This window comes from Narcine bancroftii, chromosome 3, assembly GCF_036971445.1.
Source record: "Narcine bancroftii isolate sNarBan1 chromosome 3, sNarBan1.hap1, whole genome shotgun sequence".
In the NCBI taxonomy this organism is placed as follows: Eukaryota; Metazoa; Chordata; class Chondrichthyes; order Torpediniformes; family Narcinidae; genus Narcine; species Narcine bancroftii.
Genome location: NC_091471.1, coordinates 260,576,255 through 260,591,299, shown reverse-complemented (window position 1 = coordinate 260,591,299; position 15,045 = coordinate 260,576,255). Strand labels below are relative to the sequence as shown.

The 15,045-nt window shown below is 43.1% G+C and overlaps 1 protein-coding gene across 6 annotated transcripts in view; it reads right to left on the bottom strand.

Moving 5' to 3' along the window:
* Positions 1–15,045, bottom strand: part of ell (elongation factor RNA polymerase II) — a 118,816-nt gene that overhangs the window by 3,146 nt on the left and 100,625 nt on the right. For 3 of the 6 annotated variants that reach the window (XM_069927836.1, XM_069927834.1, XM_069927837.1), the window contains 7 exons: positions 13,836–13,960; positions 12,168–12,261; positions 9,906–10,410; positions 6,029–6,095; positions 4,177–4,348; positions 3,460–3,504; positions 487–569 (listed from right to left, as the gene is read on the bottom strand). In XM_069927836.1, coding sequence (XP_069783937.1) covers positions 487–569; positions 3,460–3,504; positions 4,177–4,348; positions 6,029–6,095; positions 9,906–10,410; positions 12,168–12,261; positions 13,836–13,960 — 1,091 coding nt within the window. Of the gene's footprint in view, positions 1–191; positions 570–3,459; positions 3,505–4,176; positions 4,349–6,028; positions 6,096–9,905; positions 10,411–12,167; positions 12,262–13,835; positions 13,961–15,045 lie in introns of those variants that run through there. The other 3 variants (XM_069927835.1, XM_069927838.1, XR_011354359.1) reach the window with 2 other exon arrangements.

Genomic DNA, 15,045 nt, shown 5'->3' with positions numbered 1-15,045 from the left:
TTTTAACTATGTCTTGGGAGCAGTGAAAGAGGCAAATAAAGAACAGCAGCAAAAACATTGAAGTCAGTGGGGGGGAGGGGCTCAATGAACAGCAAGTCTGAAGAGCTCAACATTCAGTGGAGGAGGGAGGGAGTGATTGCACAATGAACAGCAAGTTATGAAGAGCCAGAGGGAATACAACGAACAGCAAGTCCTGAATATTGCTTCCATTTAAAAAAAAAACAACTTTTGTCATTTAGAACACTAATCGCTCCTCACTGGACACTTACTGACAGGGGTTTCCTGCCCCTCCCCCTCCTATTCCCAATTTTTTTCCTAATTATTAAAGTTAGTGCTGGTCTCAGTTGATGCAATTTCATCCTCTTGAAGCAGACACACAGGAGAAGCTGGAAACACAATTTGATGCATTTGTTGCTGTCTCTCTCACTCTCAATGGTAAAGAAACTAGGCTACTAATGCCAGGATTGTAATTGCTTCTGGTCATACTCTGCTATTAGTTTCTTAATGTGAGCCAGTTTGTTGTGCAAATATTCACAGCGATATTTCTCTTGGCTGTAGTTGGGATTCGTCTGCACAAAACACAAGAACAACACAATGCTTTAGACCCCATAGCGTTTCAGCAGTTTAAATCATTTCATTGATATTGCAGCTTGAGATTGACACATACAACAGTGGGATTGGTTTGGAACTGACAGCTTTATAGGGAGTCAGCAGGACTGTAGAATTATTTTGGGATTGATGCAGAGTTGAAAATTCCAATTAATTTTTTAAAATGGCAGTGCTGCCGCTGTTAAAATCACCAATGCCTGAAGAGGGCGCACAAAATCAGTGAACCGGTGCGGACTCGAAAGGCCCACATGGCCTGTTTCCGCTCCGTAAATGGTTATATGGTTATGGAAGCAGATACAAGGCACTGCTGTGCAGGGTCCTACTGCCTGGTCCAAATACAAGCAGCTCGATACAGGCTTTAAACAGGCTGTTAAAGGAGCTGATAGTTTTGCTTGGAAAATCCTGTAACCACAGGGTCTGTGTCCAAGATGGCGAAGCCTGTGGTGGGTAATAGACCATGAGGTTTTGCAGATTCCGGCAGATCAGCGCAGGGCACCAGAAAACAGGCCACCCCTCCCCCAACCCGTTGAGAAGGAGAACCATAGAAGTGAACTCTATGGGAGGGTGACCACAGTAGCAGACCAGCGAGGGGCATGGCAGGTGCTGTTGGCACCAGTTGTCAAAGGACCTACACAGGCTGCAGGTGGTTGTAGGACTCTCACAAGCTGTGGGCTGCTGGAGAATGGATCACGGGAACTAGGCATCAGAACTGGGATTCGAGAAAGTGCCGAGGGCTCCTGAAGGGCCTCAGGCACTGAAGGTTTGGATCTGGATCTCGAGTTGCTGACGGTTTGACTGTGCAGCTGAGGTAGTGGGAGCACCGCTGGAGGCAAATCTATGGACATCCAGGCTCACCCAAGGACTCTATTTGGCTTCTCTTTTTCCTATTGTTAGGGCACTGGGCAACGCTGATGGCAGTCAAAAGCTGAAGCAGATCATGTACATTACAGTTTTGATGTATAATTATGGACAATAAAGGGAACCTTTGAACTTTGGCCAATAGCAAAGAGCTTGTACAAACATGAAGAACCAAATGGTTTTCTTCTGTGCTGTGAATCCAAATGACTGCATCTGCCATCAAAGTTCAGTACAACTTTGATTATCTGAAATCAGATTACCCGAAATCCTCATTTATCTGAAATTTTTTGGATTCGCAAGTGCCTCCGAAAAATTTCGTATCAATGAGGATATCGAAAACAATCAGGAATCCTAGTTATCCAAAAATGTTTTAGAGCTGAACTGACCTCACAGATTTAAAAAAATTCACTCACATGAAACTAGAATGATGATTGTCCTTGGTTCAGGTAACTCCCTCCCCTCCCCCTTTCCATTTCTTCTTTACCTTCCCCTATTGACTTTACTCTCCAACTCTCCCTCTCAAACTGCGTGCCACTGTCTCAGCCACAAGCGGTCAAAGGAATCCCTTGTCCCAGGGTTATCAAGGAGAGTGGCCTACTGGGCAGCAAGACCTTGGGCTCCCAGGCAGGAGCGGAACCTTGGTGGGGAGGTGTCAATAGTCATCAGTTATGGTTGGGCGGGGGGAGTGTGCTTAGGTGAAGATGGGGTCTGCATCGGGCTCCAACATCGAGAACCAGGATATGAAGCGAGAGCAGCTCCTGCCAGAGCGAGTTCACGGAGAGAGAGGAACCCACCAACTTGCCAGTGAGTGTTCCACCAGCCTGGGAAACTTCCCCGGGGATTGGCGGCAGCATTGGGGATGTGTCAGGGAATGGCGGTGGTAGTTGGGAGGTCTTGGTGATCAGCGGCAGCCAGCATTTTGTTGGTGAGAATTAAACATTATTTGAATGTTTAAAAATCCTTTCCTTGTTGTTGTTTTAACATTGATACAAATTATTTGCTGTTGCTACTGGGCTGTTTAAAAAAAAAACCAGTTATCTAAAAAATTCAGTTATTCAAAATAGGTCTGGTCCTAACCATTTTGGATAATTGGAGTTATACTTCATAAATGTCAAGACCAAAAAATTGACCAGAAGATATTTATGAATTCCATTCTCATGGTTAACTAAGAGATTGCCTCCTCCACCCATTAAATCACCACAGGCCATCTGGCCTGTTGAGCCTGCTCCGCTATTCAACAAGATGGTGGCTGGTCTGGCCATGGACTCAGTTCCACTTACCTGCCTTTTCCTCATTACCCTTAATTCCCCCATTATTCAAAAATCTGTGTCTTAAGTACATTTAACCAAGGAGCAGCTTCTTCTCTCCATGGGGAGAGAATTCCACAGATTCAATACTCTGGAGATGGAATTCTTACTCATCAGTCTTTAATCTAAATCCCTGGATTTTGAGGCCATCTCCCCTGGTTCTAATCTCACCCCCCAGTGGAAACAAATTTTATGCTTCTAAATTATTCATTCCCTTCATAATTTAATGTTTCCTTAAGATTCCCTTTTATTTATCTGTATTCCAGCAAGTATAGTTGAGTAAATGTAGATAGGCTTTTTCCACAGAGGGTAGGTGAGATACAAACCAGAGGACATGGGTGAAAGGGGAAAGGATTAAGGGGGACGTCGTCACACAGAGAATGGTGGGAGCGTGGAATTACCTTCAATTTTAATATTTAAGAATTTGGACAGCTACATGGATGGGAGAGGTTTGGAGGGCTATGGACTGGTACAGGTCAATGGGACTAAGCAGAAAAATAGTTTGGCACAGACTTGAAGGGCCTGGTTCTGTGCTGTAATGTTCTATAGTTTCTGAACTGCCAAGCAATTCAACATTTCCTCACAGGCTAAACCCCTCATCTCCAGAATCATTGGTTCCATCCCTGGGCTGTGAAAGGATTTTGCAATTGGCCTCAGAGAGCTCAATTCTTGCTCAAACTCTTACCTTTTTAATTTTACGATACTCCTGTAAAATCTGATCATGGATGTTCTGCAAGAAAAAGACAAATGTAAAGATTCATGAAAACATTTGCATGTAAAGAGCATGGACATAGCATTAAAAATTTTTTAATACAAAATAACTGAACAGGTGATGACTCCCATTGCCACATAATAAAGTACAATTAATTTGGTATGTTCTGTGCACGTAGACTTGAACCTCTAAGAATTCCAAGTGTACAATGAGAAACCTGAACTAAGGTGGGACATCCCTGCCCCAACCCTAGCTTGCGGCTCTCAGCGTAGCTCAAACCAGAACAAAAACAATACTGGAATAATGCCACTTTGGACCTTGCCTTTCAAACATAATCTGACATTAACCCAGTTCAACTGGGATTGCTAATCTCAGTTCAGGATTTATCACGTTAGGAGAGGGAGGATGGATATTTTGAAAATACAAAATAATTGCTGGATAAACTCAACTCCAGCAGGGTCTATAGGAGGCAAAAGAGATAATAACAAGCATTTTGGGAAGAGGGAAGAAGTGGCAGTGGAGAAGCATGGGTCAACGGCCAAAAGTGGACACGAATACGAGAGCAGGAGAGAAAAAGGAGAGAAGTGATGGGGGGTGGGAAGCTGTTCTGTGAATGCAGAGCAGGACAGAAGTGGGAGGGAGGAAGGGAGCGCAAATGGGTTATTGAAAGTTATGCATTCGTTTCTTTACCTTGTAGTCAGCACTCCCAGGTGAGAGCTGCTTCAGTTCAGCATCTAGCTGTGTGAACCGTCTCGTGATGCTCTCTATCCTGGAGTGCAGGTCCCTGTATTCACTGTACTCTGCGTTAAAATCGGTTTTGTAACCTTGCCTCTGCTCCTGCGACGTAATTGCTGCATATTTACTGAAGGAGAAATCAGATCACACTTACCATTGGTGAGTCCAAACAAAAAGCATTTCTACCATTACTTTATCACCAGTATAGAAACAGTAATAGAATGCTGTACAGCATGGGTGGCCAAACTACGACCCCTGGGCCAACTGCGGCCTGTTGCCCATTTTTAAGTGGCTTGTTAGAAAAGAAAAAAAAAGATGGCGGAGCTGAGAGCAAAGCCTCAGGGTCCAACCGCCAAGTCTGACTTCTGTCAGCTTTGTACAGGCTTTTAATGGCCTGATAAAGGAGCCGATAGTGGTTCAAAGCAGCTGGCCTTAATATCATTTGGCTCGTGACTCCTTATATTTTTCTGCAGGTGGCACACAACCAGAAACGTTTGGTCACTCCTGCTGCACAGCCATTGGAGATACTTTGTAACTAATCATTGTTGTGACAAGTTAAACCACCTGGTGCAAAAGATGCGATAATGACCACATCTCTTAGAGATGCTGCTTGGAGGGTAAATAATGGCCTGAGGAGCCATGGGGTTTCTTGCATTGACTTGTGAGGGCATAAGTGGTGTCTATGTCTCGCCTCCAACAGTGCTGCACTGCCCAGTAATGCAGTGAAGTGCCACTCTGAAGATTTCTGCATAGATCTTTGGAGTGGTACCTGAACACACAAGTGTCTGATTTAGAGGCAGATGTGACACTTAATCAATGTGGACATCTAAACTTTCACTTATTGAACCACCAGATCTTGAAAAACCTTCTGAATATCCAATTTCTTGAAAATCAGCTGAATGGGACAGGAATCAACTGAGTCATGATTTGTGACCTGCATCTGTAGACATTGGAAGCAGAGAGATCTGGAATATTACCATATTTGACAGCATATAGGACTCCTTCCCCCCCCCCCCCCCAAAAATAGCCTCAAAAACCACCTCAGTCCTTTAAGTGAAGTGGGCACCAAGATACAAACATAGTGGAGGCTTTCTTCTGCAAGATGATGACAGGAAGAAAGCGCTCAAACTACTCACCTAGCTTCAAGAAGCCCACGGAGGTGCTAGGGCTGTCCAGGAAGTGTGCCTGCAGCTTAGCAGACTACCTTCCCTTGGGTGGCCCGTGCTTTCCGGAGTTGCCACTGCTCACTTCCTGCATTTGCTTTCTCCCTCCTTCCCGCCTGCTCACTTCTGCTTGCTTTGTCCCACAGTGCTTTGAGTAACCGGCCTGTTAAGCCACCCTCCCCTGCACCTCATTCAATCTATTCGGGCAGTCGTGTTTGACAAAGGCTCAGTGTGCAGCCTGATCACTGAGGCCCAGCGTTCCCCTCAAAGAAAGCATTCTATCATTTGGTTCCCTGGGCCCTGCCCGCTGCCCTGGCTTCTCTCTCTCCAGCACCTATCAATCAATTGCCGTTTGTACGATGGGGGAGAAGCAGCCTGAGCCTCAGCGCGCAGCAAGCAGGAGGATGTGTTGCTGCTGTTGCTCGTGTGCGAGGAGGCTTCGGCATCTCCGCCACGCAAGTTTCCATCAAGGTGAGTGAAGGTAAATACTCTCCAACAATTTTTTCCTGAAACCTCGCGCTAAAAATGGGAGGTGGGGGCCCATATGCCGTCAAATACAGTATCTGATGCTGAGAAATCTCATTGCAAAGGAGAAGCATTAAAACACCAGAGGGCAGGTGCACCCTGGAGCCTCTTTTACTTACAGTAAATAATCAGGCACATCCGATGTTGAGGTTGGAACACTGGAGTTGTTGCACATCCCGTTCAAACCTACCACAAGACAAACCAGTGTATTCAACAAGGAGAGGACCGAAAATATCATTAATCATAGCTCAATCCTCCAAAATGGCTCCTTCAAACTATACCAGAAGCTTTACATCTCCAACCCTGACTTGTCCTGTTAGCTGTTGCCACAACCTATTAGACCATAAAACAGTACAGCACAGGGACAGGCCCTTTGGCCCATGTTATAGACCACACTTTCACAAAAAAGACAAAAGATCCTTTACTAATCTGAATCCACTGCACAGTCTCCCAAAACTAAGCAATTCCAACATCACTCAATTAATTTTTTTAAGTCTTTGTCATTGACAGGCTTGGTTGTTGCAACAAAAGGGAGTTGTCCCAACAGAACAACCTAAAGGTTCCATTATTATCATGTAATATTAAATTTAGAATGCAGATACACGAAATTCTTTAACTGTAAGGCAGACAGAGAGTAGCCACTTTGTCCAGTGCCCCTCACGGAAACCTACAATACCTGGTGTTCCTAGGTGGTCTCCCTTCCAAGTATTGAACATTCCTGAGCCCGCTTCCTTTCCGAGATCAGACAATCTCAGGCACATTCAGGCTATTAGGTGCGACTTGACATATTCAACCTCGTTAGATTGCACTATTCAACCAACCTCCCAGATTAGGTCACCTATGTCCTTGGATGGCCTCTGAGCACCACTCTCCAGCCAGAAGGCCAGAGCTACTGGTGTTTGTGATGGGACTCAGAAGTATGTGGCCTTTGGGGTCCCCAGCATCAACTCCAAACCCTATTAAGTCTCAGGACATTGACAAACATGAGCAAAACCACCACCTGCTGATAGTCCCCAGCTGCAGAAACATTGCTCTGGTCAAACATTCCTTGAAAGCAGCTATGAGAATTGTGTCAAGATGTTTCACTGAGTGGTATGGGAACTGCTCTTCCCAAGACCACAAGAATCTGCAGAGGGTTGCAAACATGACTCAGGTCATCACACAGGCCTCCATCTACATCTCCTGCTGCCTTGGAAAAGCAGCCAACATGTTAAAAGACACAATACATCCCAGCCACACTCTCTTCAACCCCTATCAGAGTTACCCTCTCTCTCCCCATTACTTTTAAGCCGTTTTCACTTCTACCCTCCCATCTGTGAGCCTGTGCTTCTCCCCTTCCCCTTTTCTCTCTCCACCTCACTCCTCCTACCTCTATATTCAGGCACCTGCCTGTTTTTGTTTGTACTTTGATGAAGGGCCTAAGCCTAAAATGTTGGTTTTTCTTTACTTCTTACAGATGCTGAGTGACCGGTTGAGTTTCTCTGGCATATTTGTGTGCAAGTCCACTTTCCTGCCACTGACACAAGTCACACTTAAATACAAAAGATCAATCATCCTTGACCTAGAGGACTGCTGCAGGACAATGTCCCAAATATAAACATATTCAGTTACTTTTTCGTCAGATGATGTCAGGTGCAGATGGTCAGTGATGATCAGAAGTCAAGATCACAAGACCAAGGAACAGAACCAGGCCACTAGGGCCATCGAGTCTGTTCCGTAAACTATACCAAGCTACTCTACACATGTTCCAATTTCCGGCCTATTCCCCATATCCCTTGATGCCCTCACTAATGAGATACTTGTCTATTTCTAAAATGATTGTACATTGTTAAGTTCTATGTGCAAAGTCTCAGATAATGGAGCAATTACTGAATTCACCACTAATATTATGGGGTCAGCAACAAATAAAAATATAATTGGACCAGCCACATTAATACTGTGCCTACAAGATCAGGACTCATTCAGGAATATCCAGGATGCTGAGAGTATTATATATGGGAGCTTTATTGAGGTAGTCACACCAGGTTGGGAGAATGGGCAAAGAAGAGGCAGGTGGAAATAAAGTGTATGGTCATGCACTTTGGTAGAAGGAATAAAGACTTAGATTATTATTTTAAAATGGGGAAATAATTCAGGAATCAAGGTCAAAAGGGACTTGGGTGTCCTAGTGCAGGATTGCCTAATGATTAACTTGAAGGTTGAGTCAGTAATAAGGAAGGCAAATGCAATGTTAGCATTCATTTTGAGAATATAAAAGCAAGGTCAGAATGCTATAAGGTGTTGATCAGACTACATTTGAGGTATTGTGAGCTATTTTGGGGTTCATATCCAATGGAGGTGATATTGGAGATGGTGCAGAGGTGGTTTAGGAGAATGATCCCGAGATGACAGGGTTAACATACAAGAAATGTTTTCTAGCTTTGGGCCTCAATGTAGTGCATAAATTTTGGTGGGGGTGGGAGATCATTGAAACCTACCAAATATTGAAAGGCCTGCAAAGAATGGATGTGGAGAAAAGGTTTCCAGGAGTGGGAGAGTCTGGGACCAGAGTTTTGTTCCTAGATGGCTGCAGAGGCCATCAGTGGTGTATTTGAAGCAAAGTTCGATAGGTTCTTGGTTAGTAAGGGAGACAAAGATTACGGGAAGAAAGCAAAAGGATGGAGCTGAGGGAAAAATGAATCAGCCACAATGAAATGCCAGAGCAGACATAATGCATCGAATGGCTAACTTCTGCTCATCTTATCATCCTATAGTTGTCTCATCACTAGCCACCGATGAGATGTCAGAATACGGAAGAGTGACAAATGTTGTGTCTTAAGAAGGGCTACAAGGTAAAGCCTGGGAACTAAAGAATACTGAGCTTAAGATCAATAGAAAGTTACTGGGGGTGGGGGGTGGGGGGGGGGGTGGGAAGGAAATGTACAAAATTTGTAAAGGCAAGAAATGATTAGAGATTCATTGGCTGGGAAATAATGCCTCACAAATTTTTGAAGAGAAGATCGAGAGGATTGATTAGGGCAGGGGAGGAGATGTTGTCCACATGGACTTTAGCAAGGCTTTTGACAAGATCCTACAAGATAGGCTGGTACAAGGGATATCATGGGTTCCAGTATGCGTTAGCTAATTGGACACAACATTGGAAGTGGCTGGAGTCAAAGGGCACTGATGTCAAAAGATGTCATTGTGCATTACTGAGACCACGCTGAGTATCGCATGCAGTTCTGGTCGTCGAGCTATACAAAGGATGTCATTAAGGCTGAAAGTATGCAGAAAAAGCTCACAAGGATGTCACCAGGACTGGAGAGGTGGATCAAGGTCTTTTCGCTCTGACGTGTAAGAGACTGAGGAATGACCTTTTATAGGTGTATGAAATTATGATAGGGTTGGTACAAGGAGAATAGTCAGTATTTTTACTAGGGTAGGGGAGTCTAAAACTAGAGGGTATAGGTTTAAGAAGAGAAAGATTTAAAAGAAATTATTCCCACAGTTTTGTGAACAGAAATTGAATGAAATGGGTACCATACATGGATCATGAGAACTTGGCTTGTAAGAACTTGCTTCTATGCTGTAGGACTGAGTATTCAAAACAAAATTGTGCTTGATTGACATTTCAAAAATAAAAATGTGCCCATACTAAAAGGTTGCTAAACAACCAAATTATATTTCATATAAATCAAAGGAAGCACCGAATCATGTCATGGAAATGTAGAGAGTCTTGAATTTTCAAGTGTTTACACACTGGCTTCAGGCAAAAGAATAAAATAAATTGCTCTGTACACCCTGAAACTCTTGAATGCAAGATGATACATTATTTCAAGGCAGACAAGTTGTGTGGTGTGCCAAAAGAAAAGGAATTGAAGGAAGATGGAAACAAAGTTGTCCAGTACACTGCATGACTGGAACTACTACATATAAATGAAAAAGGGCTCCTGGCCAGCACAACATAAAAACAAACATACAAATGAAAAAGGGCTCCTGGCCAGCACAACAACTCACCTGCAGGCTTCTGGCCAGAATCTTTTTTCTGCTCCCTACAGCTCTGAAGACCATCAGAATCTCTCTCCTGTTCTCCACAACCCTGCTCGCCACCTTCCTTTTCTCTCACTCGTTCCTTGTCTTTGTGCTTTTTAGATTTTTTTCTGGACCTCAGGTGAGATGAAGGAGTGCTCCCCATGTTGGTATGAGGCACATGTGAAGGGAACGGACTGCCACGCCTATCTGGGGCCCCCTGGCCTTCACAGCCCCGGCCATTCTGGCTCGAATCATTGCTAACATCCATGAGAGGATCATGAGGTCGCTGAATATCACTTAGCGATGGCAAGGTGGAAGAAGAGCTTCTAGAGTCAGGAGTAGCTGATTCGCTGGTGGGAGCTGGTGCCTCTTTTCCATTGGAAGGATTTAATTTGCCATTCAAAGTCGGAGGAACTCGACTGGTCAAAAGGGATATTCTTGTTTTTTTATTGGCCAGTGGATCGATGAAATCATTGGGCAGTGATCGTTTCTAGAGAGAGGAAACATGTCAAGTTACATTGGAACAAGCACAACTGAACACTTAGTTTTATTAGAAAACTGTTCAACATTCCATTGAGTAGCTTTTCTCCACTGGGAATTATGGTAATTTCAAGGCTTTGGAGAAATGTGCATTAAAAGGTAACGGTTTCATTATTATCACGTAATACTACATTAGAATGTAACACACACGAAATTCTTTAACTTTGTCAGAGAGTGGCCACTTTGTCCAGCGCCCCTTACAGAAATGAAGCCCCAACAAGGAATGAACTCGTGACCCCTGGTTTACAAGGTCAGTTTGGAGATGCATGCATGTTTCTTTAGATAGTGAATAAGCAATGTAGCTTGCAGCGAGAAAGTCACTGGTCCTCAAACAGGTTAAAGAGGAGTAATTTCTCCTTCCGCTTGCTAAAGTGATTCACAAAACAAATTCCAAGCCATCTGGTGTCTTTGAGGGAAGAAAGTCTGTACCTGATGAGGAACAATGCTACCAGTAAATATCACCATTTCTATGAAACAGAGAAGTCAACCTATTTTTGGCAAAAACGAAGTCCATGAGGTTATGGCATTAAAAGACAACCTTAAAACCCCTTTCTCAATTTAGAGTTTAGCTGGAATCTGCAACTGCGTCTCTTGTGGACAGTGCTGCAAGTAAGTTTAGATCCAGCACACAATTAGAGATGCACAATGAACTGGATCCAGCACCTTGGTGAATAATGCAATCAACCAGCTATTTTCTTGACTCAAAAATGGCTATAAGGATGCAATTTAAATGTTTGTGACCAGAACGCATGCAGGAATCACTAATTATTTTGCCATGGGAACAAGGCAAAGATATGATTTGAGGCCCGTCTCCTGTCCAAAGCTTCAGCAACCCAAGGCTAGCTTTGCCGCTGCATTCTGGGCTGGAAAAGACAAAATTAGAGGCGATACTGCTATTCATGGCTAGTGGGCATAATTGAACAAACTTTCCATCCAAAAATAGAAATCAGTTCCCACCAAGAACTCGGTCAGAAAACAACTGGATATTCAGTACATCTGCATTACCCAGGAATGAATGGTTGAGGGGAAAAATACTGGACCATTCTGACAAGACTATCTTGGTCTTCTGTGAGCTATTAACCTTAGTCTGGAGGTAAGAATGTGCCAGATAACTGCTTCATCCCAGATCATCAGAAAGTTGACATGTCAGAATGTAAATATGACCAAGTTCAGGATCAGAAATGCCCAATGCCCATGTGGCAGTACCTGTAACATGCATCAAGAATAGCTCACTGAGTAAACAACAGCTTAACTTGCTAATATAGGACCTGCAAATAAAACACAAGACGGCTGTACAACTCACCTTCCATCTGACCCTTTGTTTTTCTTGAGCATCTATCAATCAACTGTCTTGGCCTGTCATCCTGCATCTCTTCCTGGAACACCAAGCCCTGCCCAACCCCTCCCATCCCAACTTCATTACAGCAGCTATCTCTCCTTAATACTTTCAGTCCTGTTGAAGGGTTCTGGTCCAAAACATTGATAATTCTTTTTATCTCACTGATGTTGCTGAGTCCCCTCCTCAGTGGATTATGTTATGCTTTTTTATGACTTTCGGGCAAGATGAGGTTATACTAAATTACTAATTGTACCCAAATTTTAGATAGGATCAATGAAACTGAGCCAATGGAGTTGTCAGAAGGGAACTTGGCCTAAATTGAATATCAAGATATAACAGTAAAATATACAAAACCCCTGTTGGGATACCTGTGGAGGGGAAGTGGAAGTTGCGCTGTCCTTTGGACTTGATGAAGGTGTCTCCCCAGAGCCTCCACCAGCACTGTGTAGTTGACAGGATTTCCTATAGAAATACAGAGAATGAGTAGTTGTTTGTGGCAGAGACAAACTATCTCTGCAGAATGCAAGACCTTAGTATGTGCCAAAATATTCTCATCGCTGAGACAAAAGCCAACTGTGAATGGATAGGAATAAAAACCATGGCGTCTCTCTCAGATTACCTTCTGGATTTTTAAAAATTCTTAATTGATTTCAAATCATGGTTCATGGCTTTTAACTTGCCAAAGTGAGATATTTACAGTATCCTAATCAAGGTTTCTATCCTGGGAATTCCTGACCCACGACTGTTTAAATTGGAGGAGGAACATTTGGAATAGTACAGAGCCTCCATGAGCTGTCCCATCAACCACATCTTGTTTAATCTGGGGTAGAGTCCTCAGGTCCCACATTGATTAGGCACCTCAGAATTCTCAAAACTGGAATGGAAGTAATTCTTGCTTCTGAAGGACTATCAACACCCCCACCCCCCCCCGCCCCCCCCCCCCCGCCCCCCACAATGGTATCTCAATAACAGAATAACCTTTTTAAAAATAAGCATCATTTATTCTGGTATTCAACTGGCAGAGCAAAGTTGGGACAGTGTGAGATTTAGTTTGAAACTTAAAACAATAATCTGTCCTAATCTTGAGCTGGAGAGCTGTCAAACTGTAAGGTTGAAGAGTAGCCACAGTTGGAACCAAACTTTAACAAAACTATTGTGACTGTCATGTATTTTGTTGTCAAAATGAACAAAGCTCCTATGCTTCCAGACAGATGGGATTCTGGATGACAAAGTAACTGGTGATGAATTCAGTGGGTGTACCAGCTGATTCCACCATTCTGAAAAAGTGTCACTTGCTCAGAATGGTGGTGTCATGGGGAAGGGGAAAAGAGACACGAGTCGTCTGCAGTTTATATGAAAATTATGAGTTTCACTTTGCAATTGAAGTATTCTTGACTTGAACATATCATTACAAACTAAAATACACAAGGAGTATTAATAATGACAAAATACAATCTAGTGGTGAAAGCAATGGGTGGTGTCCAATCAAGAAGATAGCTTATGGTCCTTAAGTGTTGGACGTGTAGATATGTAGGAAAATATATAGCACACTCTTGGCTTGCACCTTGTAGATAGTCTCTGAAGACTTGCCTAATGCAGAAAAGCAACACCCGATCTCTGACATTTTATTAGCCTGGCAACTTTAATGGTTTATCCAGTAGAGTTGCAGCTCTATGTAATATTTTGTCCCATCCGTCTCCACCCATTCCCACCATTTGGGCTTTTTAAACTGTTCTAATATCACTAAGTCAAATATGATTTATGTCATTACATGGAAAGTTGCCTCTGAAGGTCAAGGGAAAATGCCCATGCTCTCTGTTATCTTGATTTGGCCTGTACCCAACAGTGTGTCGCAAGCATCGGTACTCACTTGCGCAACCTTCATAGAATGCTGATAATGTGGTGTTTCCCACACTACCAATAAAAAAACTTTATCGAACCCTAACTTTTCTGAGCATTTCTAGTACCCCCAAACTTAACTGACTCTATTCTTCAACCGCTTGGGCGTTTTGTGCTGAAGTGTCAATGTAACTCACCGAACAAGAACTCTCTTCAATAACTGTTGGTCACCATCTGAGTATCCAGGCCAGTCCCTTTGGATCTCTTTGTATACAAAGTCTTTCAGGGTGAAGGTACCATCCTTGACATTCAAATTCGCTACCTGTAACACAACACAGTACACTTCACCCATTGTCAGTAGAGTATCTTATCCATAGAGCTTTCTACGGACACAATACAGAAATTGGCTCAATACTCTCAGCATTCATTCTGTCCATGGCAAGGAGAATATAGAGATGATGGGTTTTACAGTAAAGAAACAAGCATTTCATGCTGACCAAGCTTGACCTATTTGCCCGAGTTTGACCCAAATCCCTCAAAACTTTTCCAATCCATATACCTATCGATCTGTAAGTTACAAATGTCCTCACTTCTATCATATCCTCCACATAAAGGTGCTGCTCAGGTCCCTTTGAAATCATTTCCCTCTCACATTAAATGTATATTCTTTAGTTTTAGATTCCCCTGTGCTGAGGGGGTGGGGGGGTGGGGAGGGGGGTGGAAAGGATGTCTCACCAATCTTCTGTTCAGTTGTTACACCAATCTTCTTAATCACCCTGTTTAACTGCATTGTCACTTTAAATTTAATTTTTTAAATTCTTTCATGGAACCCCAAATATCCATGTATTACAATATTCTCTAGGGGCCTACTATTCACCATTTAAGTCCTGCCCTGGTTTAACCTACCGAAGTCTAACATCACTTAAATTCCTTCTGCCATTCCTTAGACCATTTTCCCAGTTTGTATAATCAGTGGTTTTACAATTGTTTCTTTCCATTCACATCCCACCTTAAGTAATCCATACGCCACAGGGACGTGAGTGGAAAGAAAAAGTTGGAAAACTACTGTTTTAATTGTACCTCATTGACTCGTTATGTGCACAGTTTCAAAACTCAAAAGGAAATGGGCCAATGACCGTTTTTCTCAAGCAAAATAGTTCACTAACAAAAGCAGTGGTTCTCCACCTTTTTTCTCCCACTAACATACCACCTTAAGCAATCCCTTACTAATCACAGAGCACCTATAGCATAGGGATTACTTAAGATGGTATGTGTGTGGAAAGAAAAAGGTTTGAAAACCACTGGCCCAGATCCTGTTTTAACCTGAAAAGCCTTCTTCACCGTACTGCTCTATCAATTTTTGTTTCATCCACAAATTTACTAACCATTCTAAGTACACTGTCATCC